This window comes from Hyla sarda, chromosome 4 (assembly GCF_029499605.1).
Source record: "Hyla sarda isolate aHylSar1 chromosome 4, aHylSar1.hap1, whole genome shotgun sequence".
Lineage (NCBI taxonomy): Eukaryota > Metazoa > Chordata > Amphibia > Anura > Hylidae > Hyla > Hyla sarda.
In genome coordinates, this window is record NC_079192.1 from 380,563,808 (window position 1) to 380,581,344 (window position 17,537).

Here is a 17,537-nt window from a genome sequence, read left to right on the forward strand (position 1 = left end):
AAACTACAACTCCCAGCATGCCCGGACAGCCAACGGCTGTCCGGGCATCCTGGGAGTTGTAGTTTTGCAACATCTGGAGGTCCGCAGGCTGGAGACCACTGCCGTAGAGATTACTACAGCTAAGGACTGACTAATCGATGAACAATTTTACAAAAGGGAAAATCGTAGAGCAGTGGTCTCCAACCTGCGGACCTCCAGATGTTGCAAAACTACAACTTCCAGCATTCCCGGAGTGCTGGGAGTTGTAGTTTTGCAACATCTGAAGGTCCGCAGGTTGGAGACCACTGCTGTAGAGATTAGGGGATATAAATATATATATATATATATATATATATATTTATTTTTTATGTGAAAACTCGTCAACATATCTATATCATAGATCATATTAAATACTTTGTTTTTTTTTAGCTTTTTTAATATTAAATTGAGTTATCAGAAATAATATAGTGGGAGATTTATCATAACCTGTCCAGAGGAAAAGTTGCTGAGTTGCCCATAGCAACCAATCAGATCGCTTCTTTCATTTTTGAAAAGGCCTCTGAAAAATAAAAGCAGTGATCTGATTGGTTGCTATGGGCAACTCAGCAACTTTTCTTCTGAAAAGGTTTCAATAAATCTCCCCCATAGTCCACTTTGGCTACAAAACACTCCATAAAAGTTCTAAGAGAGGCATTTGTATCTCTGATTATATCTGTTCTTGTTGCCTGTAGATGAGCAACCCCCTGAGGAAATATCCATCATTCAATGACACCGTCCTAGACAACCTCAGGAAGCTGAGGAAGACTCTGAGCTATCAGGAATGGATGGTGAGTGTCAGTAGGTTAGAGTGTACATATACCGTATTTTTCGCCCTATAGGATGCACCGGCGTATAAGACGCACCCAATTTATAGGTGCAAAATCTAAAAAAATTAAGATTTTGAACCCAATAGTGGTCTTCAACCTGCAGACCTCCAGATGTTGCAAAACTACAACTCCCAGCATGCCCGGACAGCCGTTGGCTGTCCGGGCATGCTGGGAGTTGTAGTTTTGCAACATCTGGAGGTCCGCAGATTGAAGACCACTGCACAGGAGGTAGTACTCACGTGTCCCCGCCGCTCGGGACCCGTCACCGCTGCCCTGGGTGTCGCTCCATCGCTGTCACCTTGTCCCCGTCGCTCTGGAACGTCTCTGCTGCCGGCCGGGTATCCTCGCTCTCCGTCGCCGCCATCACGTCGTTACACACGCCGACGCACGTACGCCACGATGTGATGACGAGGAAGGAGAGCGCCGGCCATACAGGGGATCCCTGAACGGAGAAGACACTTAGGAGGCAGGTAAGGTCCCTCCCGGTGTCCTGTAAGCACTAACCCAGCTATTCAGTCGGGCTGTTCGGGACCGCCGCAGTGAAATCGCGGCGGTCCCAAACAGCCCGACTGAGCAGCCGGGTTAGTGTCACTTTCCCTTCAGACGCGGCGGTCAGCTTTGATCGCCGTGTCTGAAGGGTTAATACAAAGCATCACCGCGATCGTTGATGTCCTGTATTAGCCGCGGGTCCCGGCCGTTGATGGGCGCAGGGACCGCCGCGATAGGGGTGTATTCGTCGTATAAGACGCACCGACTTTTTCCCCCCAGTTTTGGGAAAGAAAAAGTGCGTCTTATACGGCGAAAAATACGGTATGTAGATATCATCAATACAAAAGCTCCGTACAGCTCCAAGAATTGTTAATTTATGTACATAGGGGGAGATTTATTAAAACCTGTCTAGAGGAAAAGTTGACCAGTTGCCCATAGCAACCAATCAGATCGCTTCTTTCATTCTTATCAAGGCCTTTGAAAAACGAAAGAAGGGATCTGATTGGTTGCTATGGGCAACTTGTCAACTTTTCCTCTACACAGGTTTTGATAAATCTCCCCTATAGGTTTGATGTTTGATCTAGAGTTCCCCCGGTCTTAAGTTTCCATAAAAGGACTTGGCGCAGATTTTCCATCCAGTTTTGTGGACGGACAATCAGAAGTGGACTAAGACAGCAGCATGGTGAATGAGAATTTACCGCCGTGTGCAAAGGGAAGCAGAATCCCGTCAAATTCAATGGGACTCTGCTGCAGGGGAATCTCCGTACCGAATTCGAATCCGGAACCCGCCACGGAAATTCTGACAGATTATTCATACACATAACTGCAGCTAAATGCCTCATAGCTCATTAGTGGAAGTCCCGTGATCTTCCCCCAATCCGAGCTCTATTTTATAGAATCAGGGAGGTGAGGTGCACGGAATATGTATCTGTGTTTATAGAAAACAAGCTAATTCCGTTCTGTATGAAGGCACCCTGAGGACCAGAAAGTTAAACAGATTAGTAAATTACTTCTATTAACAAATCTTAATCCTTTCAGTACTTATGAGCTGCTGAAGTTGAGTTGTTCTTTTCTGTCTAAGTGCTCTCTGATGACACCTGTCTCGGGAACTGTCCAGAGTAGAAGTTAATCCCCACAGCAAACCTCTTCTACTCTATGCAGTTCCCGAGACAAGCAGAGAGGTCAGCAGAGAGCACTGTTGCCAGACAGAAAAGAACAACTCAACTTCAGCAGCTGATAATTATTGGAAGGATTAAGATTTTTTAATATAAGTCATTTACAAATCTGTTTAACTTTCTGGAGCCAGTTTATTTTTTCCTGGAATACCCCCCTTTAATTTACCCTCCCCCTTGTGTATTATAAATATGCTAAGTGTTACCAACTGAACCAACCTTTTTGGTTTATGGAAGTTCATGGTAATCTTGGTCATGGTCCATTCCGAGCCATTTCATTGTTTGGTTTTTGCTAATTTAATGTGACTGAATTGTAGTTATCGATTTGGACATTTCTTGGCTCATCTCATACATACGAGACCGAGACACTTGGGAACCAGCAGCGATGACGATGGCGTTGTCTCTTAGTACTGGAACCTTCTTACATGTCCATTGTGTAACCTGTAAATGTTATATAAGGTGACTTTTTCTGTTTTCCTGTCTGTTCTTTTTCCTTCTCTTGTTGGAAAATATATTGTAAAAATGTTAATAAATAGTTATATATAAAAAAAAGAAAACAAAATGTCCCTGGATGTTGTGCATTTGCAAGTTAAACTCTTCTTCGTATTTAGTGGTCTATAATCAGCACTAGGCGGATAAGTTCTTACAGTGATCCCTCAACTTACAATGGCCTCAACATACAATAGTTTCAACATACAATGGTCTTTTCTGGACCATTGTAACTTGAAACCAGACTCAACATACAATGTACGGACAGTCCAGATCTGTGAAACGTGTCACAACTGGAAGAACTGACCAATCAGAATTGGCATTTTACTGGTAAATCACCTCTATTACTGAAGTACATGCACTGACTGGTGTCTGGTAGCGCCCCCTACAGTACAGGGAGGAACTTCAAGTTCTGCACTACTCTTTACCTGTGCCAGGGTTAGCTGCTCCTTTGGACACCAAGTAAGGGCGGCTCCATTTGGGACCCTGTGTGTACTGTATAGGACCCTGAAGAAGCTCCTGTCCTCTACATAAACCATTATTTCCCAACCAGGGTGCCTCCAGCTGTTGCAAAACTACAGCTCCCAGCATGCCCGGACAGCCGATGGCTGTCCGGGCATGCTGGGAGTTGTAGTTTTGCAACAGTTGGAGGCACCCTGGTTGGGAAACACTGACATAGACAGTGATTTACAGCTCCCAGCAGATCTTGCTTTATCTATATTAGTTATCTACTTATTTTTCTTCAATCCTCACTCTTTCCTATTTTTGGATGACATTTTGGATCTTCAGAACCAATTACCAGGTTTCCATAGAGTTATGGTCTCAACATACAATGGTTTCAACATACAATGGCCGTCCTGGAACCAATTAATATTGTAACCTGAGGGAGCACTGTAATGTGAATATGAGCAATTTCCGATCTTTTCAATCTTTTCTTTCCATCTGTGACTAGTCATGAATAGCCCAGGTAGACACTGGAGTAACAATGGATCTTTGTCTTCTAGCTCTTCGACAACTGGATGCAGCAGTGGTATCTGTTTTACTTAGTCCAGAATTCCAAAATGCCAGAGGAAACTCTAACTCCGCAGGAAAAAACTGTCCCAGGTACCAAATATATAACTCTCACACCATAGGGGAAAGTTTAAACAGTAAAGAGATACTATGGGGTACGGACCTTACTGATAAGTTACTGATGAGATGTGGGCACAGAGCCTATAAGAGTCTGCATTACATAATGGTAGGCACTCCCTATGCCACTCTATAGTGTATCCATGCAACCCGGTATTATGTAGGTAGAGATATTTCACTTTACAAGGTGAGGATCTTAATCTACACTGCTCAAAAAAAATAAAGGGAACACTTAAACAACACAATGTAACCCCAAGTCAATGACACTTCTGTGAAATCACACTGTCCACTCAGGAAGCAACACTGATTGACAATCAATTTCACATGCTGTTGTGCAAATGGAACAGACAACTGGTGGAAATGATAAGCAATTAGCAAGACACCCCCAACAAAGGAGTGGTTCTGCAGGTGGTGACCACAGGCCACTTCTCAATTCCTATGCTTCCTGGCTGATGTTTTGGTCACTTTTGAATGCTGGCGGTGCTTTCACTCTAGTGGTAGCATGAGACGGAGTCTACAACCCACACAAGTGGCTCAGGTAGCACATCAATGCGAGCTCTGGCAAGAAGGTTTGCTGTGTCTGTTAGCGTAGTGTCCAGAACATGGAGGCGATACCATAAGACAGGCCAGTACATCAGGAGATGTGGAGGAGGCCGTAGGAGGGCAACAACCCAGCAGCAGGACCGCCTTTGTGCAAAGAGGAGCAGGAGGAGCACTGCCAGAGCCCTGCAAAATGACCTCCAGCAGGCTTGTTGCATGGAATAGCCTTCCTGCAGAAGTGGTCGCTGTAAATACAGTGAAGGAGTTTAAACTTGCATGGGATAAGCATAAGGGTATCCTTCATATAAGATAGGGCCAGGGACTATTGATAGAATGTGTGGGCAGATAAGAACCATTTGGCCCATCTAGTCTGCCCATTAATCTGAATCCTATGTTTCTATGTTTAGTCCAGGTCTAGGAGGACATCCCTCAAGAGACCATCCGCCACCTCATCAGGAGCATGCCCAGGCATTGTAGGGAGGTCATACGGGCACGTGGAGGCCACCCACACTACTTAGCCTCATTTTGACTTGTTTTAAGGACATTACATCAAAGTTGGATCAGCCTGTAGTGTGGTTTTCCACTTTGATTTTGAGTGTGACTCCATATCCAGACCTCCATGGGTTGATAAATTTGATTTCCATAATTTTTGTGTGATTTTGTTGTCAGCACATTCAACTATGTAAAGACGAAAGTATTTCATACGATTAGTTCATTCATTCAGATCTAGGATGTGTTATCTTAGTGTTCCCGTTATTTTTTTGAGCAGTGTACCATTAGGTGGTCAATTTTTTCACTGGTTCAGATGTCGGCTACACTGACTGTAGATGCATAAACCAGGAGTTCTCTACTTTGGAACCAAGAAGGTAGACAAAAAATCTCGAAATCACCTTGATAGACTGTTCACTAATACAATGTAACGCAAGTGTTACACAACTGCTGATGTTCAATGCGTTTCAAAGTGTTCATAATTTCTTCTTCAGGAACCACTGTACTGCAGGAAAGAGACCTTCTACCTGTTGAGTTTGGAGCAAGTGGTAACATGGTTTATGCCTCTACCAGTTACTCAACCGACTCAATGCCCAGTTATCTCGATGAAACCCCAAGTGGTGAATATATGTTCCCTCCTATGTCTATTGTATTGCAGACGCCTTTGTAGCAAATGCACAATGAGGTACAAGATGGTTCGTTCCTCAACTGCAATATACTGACAGTACAACCTATGCAAGACATTGATTTCTTATTTCCGAAGCATATCCATTCACACCAGTCTCTCACCTTTGTGAGGCTTACAATATAACCATCCAACCTCACACTATAGAGAAGGCCAGGCTAGCCTCACAGTTAGCCCTAAGATGGCCAAACCTTTTATGTAACTTTCAGCCAACAGTCAGCTCTCCTATACACATGAAAGTTCAGCATAGCCGAAAGTACATTTATTTACTAGATGGAGGGGAAAGCCGCAGACAGCAATTGCAGGGACTTATCCCTTCCAGAACTAAAGAGTTGGGCAAAAAGACCCAGCATGCCCAACCCTTCTGTCCACTGACATCATCTGCCATGAGGCCACCATACACCTTTAACCAGTGGGTTCAACAGACTTTAGTATAAGTTGTATGCGCGCCTTTATACAGGGTAGGCCATTTATATGGATACACCTTAATAAAATGGGAATGGATGGTGATATTAACTTCCTGTTTGTGGCACATTAGTATATGTGAGGGGGGAAACTTTTCAAGATGGGTGGTGACCACGGCAGCCATTTTGAATCCAACTTTTGTTTTTTCAATAGGAAGAGGGTCATGTGACACATCAAACTTATTGGGAATTTCACAAGAAAAATAATGATGTGCTTGGTTTTAACGTAACTTTATTCTTTCATGAGTTATTTACAAGTTTCTGAACACTTATAAAATGTGTTCAATGTGCTGCCCATTGTGTTGGATTGTCAATGCAACCCTCTTCTCCCACTCTTTACACACTGATAGCAACACCGCAGGAGAAATGCTAGCACAGGCTTCCAGTATCCGTATACACTGCTATATACTACTATATACACCGCAGGAGAAATGCTAGCACAGGCTTCCAGTATCTGTATACACTGCTATATACTACTATATACACCGCAGGAGAAATGCTAGCACAGGCTTCCAGTATCTGTATACACTGCTATATACTACTATATACACCGCAGGAGAAATGCTAGCACAGTATCCGTAGTTACAGGTGCTGCACATCTCGTATCTTCAAAGCATAGACAATTGCCTTCAGATGACCCCAAGATCAAAGTCTATGGGGGTCAGATCGGGAGACCTTGGGGGCCATTCAACTGGCCCACGACGACCAATCTACTTTCCAGGAAACTGTTCATCTAGGAATGCTCGGACCTGACACCCATAATATAGTGGTGCACCATCTTGCTGGAAAAACTCAGGGAACATGCCAGCTTCAGTGCATAAAGAGGGAAACACATCATGTAGCAATTTTGCATATCCAGTGGCCTTGAGGTTTCCATTGATGAAGAATGGCCCCACTATCTTTGTACCCCATATACCACACCATACCATCAATTTTTGTGTTCCAACAGTCTTAGAGGGATTTATCCAATGTGGGTTAGTGTCAGACCAATAGCGGTGGTTTTGTTTGTTATCTTCACCATTCACATAAAAGTTTGCCTCATCACTGAATAAAATCTTCTGCGTAAACTGAGGGTCCTGTTCCAAGTTTTGTTTTGCCCATTCTGTAGCACCTGAAACCAGTGGCGTCTCCAGCATTCATATTTAGGGGGGGGGGCACATGGGGGGCCAGTGACAAAAGTGTGGGGGGGGGGGGGCAATTTTAAAACGTGTGTGCGTATATATATATATATATATATATATATATATATATATATAGACATACACATATATATATATATATATATACACACAATGATTTTTTTTCCGTTTTTGCCATAGATTTTTGGGTAAATGACTGATGTCATCATAAAGTAGAATTGGTGGCGCAAAAAATAAGCCATCATATGGATTTTTAGGTGCAAAATTGAAAGGGTTATGATTTTTAAAAGGTGAGGAGGAAAAAACAAAAGTGCAAAAATGGAAAAACGCTCGGTCCTTAAGGCGTTAAAACTTTTGGACACTACCCTCAACTTTGATAGCGGCATCTAAAGGGTTAATGTCAAACATCAGCCTGATTGGTGATGTCTGGCATTAGCCGAGGGTTCTAGCTAATGATTTATACAACAAAGTGGGAGCAGGCACTGTGCGTACACATATGCCTTGTGTCCTTACGTCTCATTTACACGGATGGATCCTCAGCATATTTTACGCTGCGGATCCCCCGACAATGGACCCTACAGTGCTGCCTCCATCTGTGCCTGCTCATAACAGCAATCCTCCGCTACGAGCAGACACTCTTTGATGTGTATACTCGCACACATCGCGGCTGCTCTCGGCCTAGCTCAGAGAGCAGGAGTAGCGGCCATGATGATGTGCGTGAGTATACACATCAAAAGCGTGTCTGCTCGTAGCGGAGGATTGCCGTTATGAGCAGGCACAGATGGAGGCAGCACTGTAGGGTCCATTGTCGGTGGATCTGCAGCATAAAATACACTGTGGATCCCCCCCTGAATGAGCCCTTAGGGTACCTTCACACGTACAGGATCTGCTGTATATTTTCTGCAGTCGATTTTGCTACCTATTGAAGCTAATGGGTTGCAAAATCAGCTGCACAAAATATGCAGCAATAATATGCAGCAGATCCTGTACATGTGAATGTACCCTTGAGGGGTTAATAATAAACTAGCAGTGTGTTCACATGTTGTCCTTCCAGAGGGGTCACTTTCCCTCCTCCAGTGTCCACAGGTCTCCAACAGGTCACATTACCAGAACAATTTATGGAAAAATCGCGGCAAAAATTGCGCTGTTTTACCGCGATTTTTCCCAAAAATGTTTGTGATAATGTGGCCTGTTGGTGACCTGTGGACACTGGAGGAGGGAAAGTGAGCCCTCTGGACTGTTACCATACACATTACTCAGCCCCGGGTTATACTGCTGATCAGGGGGGGAGAGAGGCAGCACACAGGGACATCACTCACCTCACATGAAGCTGCCGCTCTGCAGAGCCATCAATGTATCGGGACATCCCTATTTATTTTAAATTGGGGGGGCCCAAGGGGGGGGGGCACGGCCTGATCTAGGGGGGCCATGGCCCCCTCTGGCCCCCCCCTAGCGACGCCACTGCCTTAAACTACAGATACTGGAAGCCTGTGCTAGCATTTCTCCTGCGGTGTATATAGTAGTATATAGCAGTGTATACGGATACTGGAAGCCTGTGCTAGCATTTCTCCTGCGGTGTTGCTATCAGTGTGTGAAGAGCGGGAGAAGAGAGTTGCATTGACAATCCAACACAATGGGCAGCACATTGAACACATTTTATAAGTGGTCAGAAACTTGTAAATAACTCATGAAAGAATAAAGTTACGTTAAAACCAAGCACATCATTGTTTTTCTTGTGGAATTCCCAATAAGTTTGATGTGTCACATGATCCTCTCCCTATAAGTTTCCCCCCTCACATATACTAATGTGACACAAACAGGAAGTTAATATCACCAACCATTCCCATTTTATTAAGGTGTATCCATATAAATGGCGCAACCCTATTGTTCCTGTATGTCTTGTTCATGTGGAGTTTAGTAAAGTAGTTGTCCAGTTGTGTAACCCGTTTTTGTACATTATTAGGGAAGTTTTAGTTAATCGATGAGGGGTCCATTGTTTAGGATCTTTATATCTTGACCAAAGTGGAGAATTACAATAAAATGTCTGTCTCTCTGGAGGACCCGACCTGTCCTATCTTACATAGACAACCCATTCATTTAAATGGACACTGTGTAATACTCCATATCTACTGTTGTGGCGCATTAGGGAAACCGGACACTTACTGTCAGATTTACACAGATTACAGCAGATCTCTTGGGGTTACAGTAGGGAGACACTTTGAACTTGGTTTATTGTGAAGTAAGGACTATCTAAAGAGGAGACCCATATAACATGGATAATTATATTCCAAATATAGCAAAATAACAATGGGTGGACATATGGATGCTATAGGGTGGGGATCATCTATGAGCTGCAGTGGATATAGATGTTGGGACACCTCCTTTTACTTGAGTAAACAATGGCATTTAAACACCCCCCCCCCCCTCCCTAAGAACCCCCTTCCCACCCAAAAATTAAATATCTTGCCCAATTCTCTGGAGCAATCAATCATCTTATGTTGACAAGTAGATACAGATTAAGTGATATTAGTACTTTAAAATAGGAAACTATAATTGTCACCATAATCCACCATGTTTAACTGTTTTTGGGGAATAAAAACCAATTTGGCCACTACTTTTATAGACCATCAATGGTTTATGAAGCCTTTATTTACCTATCTTGTCTTATGTCCAAGGTGCCCCGTTGATCACTCAATGCCAAATGAAAGCCCAAGCACATGTTATGCCTGGTGCGTATAAGCCTCAATGCGATGAGAACGGCGACTTCCAACCCATACAGTGCTGGAGGAGCACAGGATACTGTTGGTGTGTCTACAGGAATGGAACGGAGGTCCCAGAGACCAGGACCCGCGCTAAGCTTGACTGCAGCGGTAAGCACAGCATGTATATTATCACTTACATTCTTCATGTGGCCATGTATGACAAGTAGGCTTTTTATAGGGTATATAGAAATCAGTGCTGGAAGTTGTAGTTTTGCAGACAGAAGGCACAAATTAACCATTACTTTACAGTATAGGATTGAGCTACTTCATGGTTTTTGCTCCCGTCAGTTAATGTTATGATGTTTTGTTTTTTTCCCCCCCCCCCAGATATAAGCGGAGTGGATATGTTTTTGAAAATGGAAGACTAGTTATTCAATTATGGTAAGTGTAAGAGGCACAGCAGAGGTTTATTGGTTACCTTTCAAATGGGCCCAGGCTGTCTTATAAAAAAAAAAAAAAGGAAAAAAAACAACTGTACTTGCCTTCTCACAGCCTTTGTTATCATGGCGCCTGGTTTCCTCTTAACTTCACTTCCTGCTGCTAGGGGGTCAAAATTTCCCATTGCCACTCAGCCAATCACTGTCTGAGGCAGGATATCACCGTGGCCAGCGATTGGCTGAGCTGCAATGTGAAGTGTTGACCCTCAGTATCAGAAAGTGAAGTTGACTGGAGACAGGTAGCATGATAATGGTGCATGTGTGGGAATGAGGGAGGTTAGTACAGGCTTTTTTTAATTTTTTAGCAGACAGCCTGGGCACATTTCTTTAAAGGGATTGTCAAGCAAAGAGATTTAAAAATAAATAAATAATAAAAAAAAAAGTCATCCATTAATCTCATCAGGACACAGTGCGTATGGATACGCCCTGCATTCCGAGTCCTTACGCCCGTGGAAAATCCAGTCCCCACCGCTAGCCGGTTGGGGGACCGGAGCCGGATGCCTGCTGAAATCATTCAGCAGTCACCCCGGGACATCATCCAGGGGGGTCCTGAGACCCCCCCATGTCGGCAATCGGAGAAAATTACATGTCAATTCAGACATACGATTTTCTCCAATTCCGGACTGATCGGGTCTCTGGTGACCAGATCACCAGGAAAATAGGGCTGATCGGAGTTGTCAGCAACATCCCCGATTAGCCTAAGGGATAGGAGTGAGAACGGAGTTCTGACCAATGGCAGCGCAGGACAGGGGGTTGCCATGGCAACCCCCCGTTCTGCTCGCCCCTGGATGTCGAGGGGATCTGGGAAGAAGATGGAGGCCGTACCTGCAGGAGAAGATGCCTGGGGACCCAGGATCTTCGCTGGAGCCTGCTGGATACTGGATCAGGTAGGGAATCGTCGGTGGGGGGGGGGGGGGGGGGGGGGGGGGGGGGCGTTGGTCTGGGGAGATTGAAAGTGAAAGTAAAACGATCTTTACTGTGGCAACCACTAGGAAGGCCAAAGTGCAACTCCCAGCATGCCCAGACAGCCAAAGGCTGTCTGGGCATGCTGGGAGTTGTAGTTTTGCAACATCTGGAGGGTCACAGTTTGGAGACCACTGTTACAGTGGTGCCCAAACGGTAGCCCTCCAGATGTTGCCAAACTACAACTCTCAGCATGCGTAGACTGCCCAGGCATGCTGGGAGTTGTAGTTCTGTAACATCTGTCCCTTCAGATTTTGCATGTCTTTCAGTGAGGAGCGCATGTCATTTACTGGTAGACTGCATGTGCTCCATTCATTTCTATGGTAGTGCTGAAGATAGAGTGCTGTACTCCCATAGAAATAAATGGAGCGTGTGTCATCAGCAGCACATGCTCCTCAATGTTCCATGGTCATGTTCCAGAGATCGAGGGAGTCTGATCCCCCGCGATAAGCTACTTATCCTTTTGATAAGTTAGTTAATTTTGGCTGGAGTTTTCCTTTACATACCAGACGGCTGTTTAGTACACTTACATCCCAAATTTGAAGGGGGTTAAATGGGGGGGGGGGGGGGGGGGGAAAGGATGTTATTTATAGAGGCAGAATCTGAAAGTCTTATTTGGACTTCACACATTGCAGATTTAGAAACCCGCAGAGCTGTAAATAAGGCCAGTTGCACACGAATGTAGTACTATGGGCACAAGTCTTGATCAGCGAGGACTAGTCTTTTTTTTTTCTATATGTTTTGGCTATCCATATATGCTGAGCACCTTCTGATTTTTAAACGGGTCTCCTATAGTCAGCGCATTGTATTTACTTATGAAGTCCAGAGCAAATTCTGTATAAAATAAAAAGGCCTTGTGTGCCTTTAATGTAGTGGTCTAAAATTTGTGAACCGCCACCTGTTACAAAACTACAACCCCCAGCATGCCCGGACAGCCGTTGGCTGTCCGGGCATGCTGAGAGTTGTAGTTTTGCAACATCTGGAGGTCCATAGTTTGCAGACCGCTGCTCTATTGTGTAGTTCTTGTTAACATGTCATTTTGTTCTGCAGGTGAAACAACTAGTATGAAGAACAATACTTGGTGATTTTGCAAAGCAACCATATCCATAGCAAAGGCAGCCGGGTCTCAGCTTCAAGCACAAGCTTCGTAACAGTCTCTCTGTTTTTTACTTTTTTTTTTTTCTTCCGGATAATAAAACCTGTTGTGTTAGGTGTGCGCTAATTCATTTCCAACTTCTCAGCTTATTTTATTGTGCTGTTAGGATGAGTATCTGATGTGGGGGGGGGGGGAAGAGATAAGGGAACTTGAAGAATCATTTAAAGCAATACATCTCATGAATATTTGAGCAATATACATCTTTCTAATTTGGCACATAAACACCAGACGGAGGCGCCGTTGTAGATCACTATTATGAGACTGAGCTCCCACTCCATCTTAAGGGCAAGACCTCGCCTAATGCTATTCTACGGCGTCAGGTCACATGCTGGAGATGGCTGCTATAAAAGAATATTGGGGAGTGGTGCAGTTGTCCATAGCGACCAGTCAGATCGCTTCTTTCATTTTTAAAGAGTCCTGTGAAAAATGAAAGGTGGTATCTGGTTGCTATGGGCAACTGCACCACTCTCCCTCTACATAGGTTTTCATAAATCCCTCCCATTGACTACACCATAAGAGGTATGCTTTAAAAATTCTAACCTTTCCTTCCTAAATCTGCAGTATGATCTGGAACATTTAGGCTGGGTTCACTTCACGATTTGAACCTCCGATGCACAGATACGATTTCGGAAGCTCAAATCGCCTGAAATCGTATCTGTGCACGGACAGGTACGGAGCCATTAACTTATATGGGGCTGCGGACCCGATTGTAGTCAGCTAGTGACTACGATCGGGTCATTTTCTCAGGGGATCAGATTTTTGACACGAACTGAAAATCGTGGTCTGCCACGATTTTCAGTCCGTATGAAAAGTCTAATCCCCTGAGAAAATGACCCGATCGTAGTCACTAGCTGACTACAATCGGGTCCGCAGCCCCATATAAGTTAATGGCTCCGTACTTGTCCGTGCACAGATACGATTTCAGGCGAATTGAGCTTCCAAAATTGTATCTGTGCATTGGAGGTTCAAATCGTGATGTGAACCCAGCCTAATAAAAGGGGATGAATTAAACTGGTAAACGCGGCCAACTTTAAACCCAGAAACCATGAATTTGGCTAAGCTGCAATAGCACACACAGCCCATAGCTGAGAAAAGGTGCTGTTTTTTTGGGAGGGGAGCAGATATTTTTTTGTTTAAAGTGTACCTCTAATGTTTTCCTAAATTAAAAAAAATTAAGTACAGTGCAGCACTGTAATCATTTTTCAAACACCTATTTTTTTTCCAAGTCCCTTTGTTTTTTTTTTAAATAACTATTTTTGAAAATTTTAAAGACCTTTTATAAACAGCGAGTAACAGGAAACACTATAGAAGAAATACAGACATATCTCCAGTGTAGACACCAGTGTCCCTTTGATTTTTAATGTACCGTAATAGCGCCCAGTTTCCCAGTCTGCATTTTAAGACAGCGCTTCCCACTCCATAGCACCCGTCTACAGTGCAAGACTCGGCGTAATGTTATTCTTTTGCACTGTAGACGGGTGATATGGAGGTGGAGTTGGAAGCTTAGACTCAAAATGCATCCAGGGAGAATGGGTACTACCAAAAGCAGAGACCCAAAAGACCCTTCAAACAATTCTAGACACCCCATTTTACTTGAACTTTATGGACTGTCCCACCACACAGGCCAAGCAAGTTTCAAGCGTGAGCATGTGATCAGCTATACAGTTATTATATGTGAAACACCGTGCATTCCCATATCACTGTATAATTGCTTCCCCCTCCTGGCCTATTTGCAGGTATTCCCATCTAGGATATTTATGGCTATCTTGCAGATAGCCACCTCTCTAAAATAGAATCCCCCTGAATGTAGGTAATGGGAAAGTGAGCTGTTTGGGGAGTTACATAAGCCTTGTATAAAGTTAGAGGATATCCCATAAATGTCTGAGAGGACTGATAAAAATTATAATATTTGAAAATTAGATTATCTAAATATAGATTTAAAAAAAAATATTTTTTTTTTTTACAAAACTCCAAGGATGCAGGTCCGCCTTTTAAAAGCAGCAAATTCATAGAGCAGTATGCAGAAAAATTAACATATAAAAGGATCGGTGTGTATATAGTAGAAGTACAGACAACATCTCACCAAACTGTAATAACATTGGGTTGACATTTTGTGAAATAGATGGATGGGTCAATGTTGGCCTATAATGTCCAATAGGTGTATCACTTCGCACATAGACAATATTTTACACTGTCGTTGCTGTCATATGTTTGAGATGAAGTGCATTAGGACTAGTTTACTTTTTCTATAATCCATTTACAACGATGAGTGGCAGTATATTCCAGGAAAAACAGGCGTAGGTCTGGGGACGGGCGGTTTAAATTCTGCCCCCACCCGGAGGCTTAGAACGTGGTGTGAATGCTTCCTAAGAATTTTCAGGTTCTCCATTTTTCACACCTAATTTTTAGCTTCAATAAAATCTCACAAAAATGTTTTAGCTCTGCAAAAATATATTACATGCAGATTAATATATGTAGCAAATATAGGGCTGATAATAGGACTGATGTTTCTTTTATATAGTTTCTTAAAGGGGTACTCCGCTGCTCAGCATTTGGAACAAACTTTTCCGAACCCTGGAGCCGGCAGCTTGTGACTTCATAGCCCCGCCCCCTCACGACATCACGCCCCGCCCAATGCAAGTCTATGGGAGGGGGCGTGATGTTGTCACGCCCCCTCCCATAGACTTGCATTGAGGGGGAAGACGTGATGCCATGAGGGGGCAGGGCTATGACGTCACAAGCGCCCGGCTCCAGCGTTCGGAACAGTTTGTTCTAAACGCTGAGCAGCGGAGTACCCCTTTAACAGTAGTATTTGACAGCATCTATAGGATACTCTGCTTTGGTTGAAGTGAATCCTTACTGTTTTAGATAAGTTGGTGTAATGCTTTAACGAGCTGTGCTATGAATCCAGAATTCTCTGCCGACAGGTGTAAATTTACTTTTTTTGTATTTTAATATAACGGATACGCACAGAATCAAATAAAGACATTAAGTTCAGTCAGTGGTGTGATTTCTTCAATCCTTTGTCCTTTTCACCATCTGGGACAGGAAGTTTGCGGTCTTACTTGGCTATGTTATCTATCACCCAGTCACCAATGGTCCTCCCACCCCCAATCTTGTGGTTACCATTGTAGAAGAACTCTCTGCTTCTGCATATAGAAAAGCTTGATTCATATAGTTTGACTGTTATAGTAGGAGAAATATACAAAGGTTATTTTGGCATCTCGTTTAAAGTTGCATAAGAAAAAAAGGGCTATTCCCAACTCGCTGAGTTTTCTTCTACACACAAGATGGGAAACAACTCACTCATCCTAGGGCAATGGTCAGAAGCCCCATGGAAAAGGACTGCGATGCTCTCCATTCATTCGGCAGATGGTTTTCCTCTGTTTTTGTGATGAGTGGTGTCCCAATTGTCAGAACCCCACCAGCTTGTGATCGATCTTGTGGATACAGAAATAACTGTGCAAGTTAAATTTGAGAATAAAGCTTAAAATTAAATTAAAATTTGAGAATACCGCTTTACCCCAGCCTTTGGTGGGTAGAGAGTGAAGCTCCATTCTGCAGCGGAGGAGGCTTAGGACATGGGAAGATGTGTTACTATAAAGATGCTGGCCAGATGTCGCCAGGCATCTGGGGGCTTGAAAATCCATTGGATGTAAGTTTCTAGGTGTACCTTCTCCCAAGAGACTCTGAATTCAAATGGCACTAGCCGCCACTTAGTTTTTTTAAATGGACACTGTCAGATACAAAAACTTTTGATGTGTTTTAAAGCATGCAAAATAGGTTTTTCAATTGTTTTCATTAGAAAATGTTCAGTATTTCATACTGAGAGCCAGTCAAACTGCCCCCCCCCCCCCCCTGCCTGCTTGGACATACTAGTCCTGCTGTGTCCATGCATCATCACCTATGTCGTGGACACAATTGATTGACAGCTGTGAGTGCAGGAAAAATCCTCCCACTGTCAGCTTGTTTCCCGCTACTGTCAGTGAGGAAAAGCTGGGAGTTGTAGTTTTGCTAATGCTAGGGGAGATGTGAGCAGACAGCATACTGAGGGAGGGGGCGGAGACCTGCATAGTGAGGCCACACCCCCTCACTTTGAGAGGAATTCAAACTAGTGAGCTAAATTAAAAAAGTGTAATAAAAAAAATAAAAAGGTGCTAGACACACAAATTAGATGCACAGTCAGGATTAGGTACTGAGTGACATATTGAAAAAAAAAATGTTTTGTTAGATTGACAGGTACGCTTTAACCTACTGAAGATTTAAAGGGGTATTCCACCCTTAGGCCAGGTTCATATGGCAGAATTTCTGCACTGAATTCTGCATGAAAATTCTGCCTGAATTTCTAGCCAATTCACTTCAATGGAATTTCTGCTGTGTAAATAGGAAAGTGGAATCCCATTGAAGCCTATTGGCTATAAATCTATGCAGACTTTTCATGCAGAATTCAGTTCAGAAATGTTGCCATGTGACTGCGGCATTAGACATCTTATCCCCTATCCTTTGGATAGGTGGTAAAATGTTTGATTGCGGGGGTCCCGAGACAGAGACATGTCGTCACACCCCCTCTGTTCCCAGCACAGAATGTGGGTGCTGCACAGAGATCGCAGAGGGGTCCCAGCGGCCGGACCCCCACGATCATACATCTTATCCCCTATCCTTTGGCTAGGGAATAAGATGTCTAAGGGTGGAATACCCCTTTAACACAGTAAGCTGCTGTAGTGGTGTCTAAAGCCAGAAAATGTATTGATTCACTTCTATCTGATACAGAGATCCAAT

General features: G+C 43.7%; 1 protein-coding gene across 4 annotated transcripts in view; it reads left to right on the top strand.

The window, feature by feature from the left end:
* Positions 1-12,812, top strand: part of CD74 (CD74 molecule) — an 83,039-nt gene extending 70,227 nt beyond the window's left edge. For 3 of the 4 annotated variants that reach the window (XM_056516933.1, XM_056516932.1, XM_056516931.1), the window contains 6 exons: positions 711-806; positions 4,000-4,099; positions 5,647-5,772; positions 10,116-10,310; positions 10,530-10,583; positions 12,653-12,812. In XM_056516933.1, coding sequence (XP_056372908.1) covers positions 711-806; positions 4,000-4,099; positions 5,647-5,772; positions 10,116-10,310; positions 10,530-10,570 — 558 coding nt within the window. In that variant the 3' untranslated portion in view covers positions 10,571-10,583; positions 12,653-12,812. The remainder of the gene's footprint in view (positions 1-710; positions 807-3,999; positions 4,100-5,646; positions 5,773-10,115; positions 10,311-10,529; positions 10,584-12,652) is intronic. The other variant, XM_056516934.1, reaches the window with a different exon arrangement.
* Positions 12,813-17,537: the final 4,725 nt, after the last annotated feature.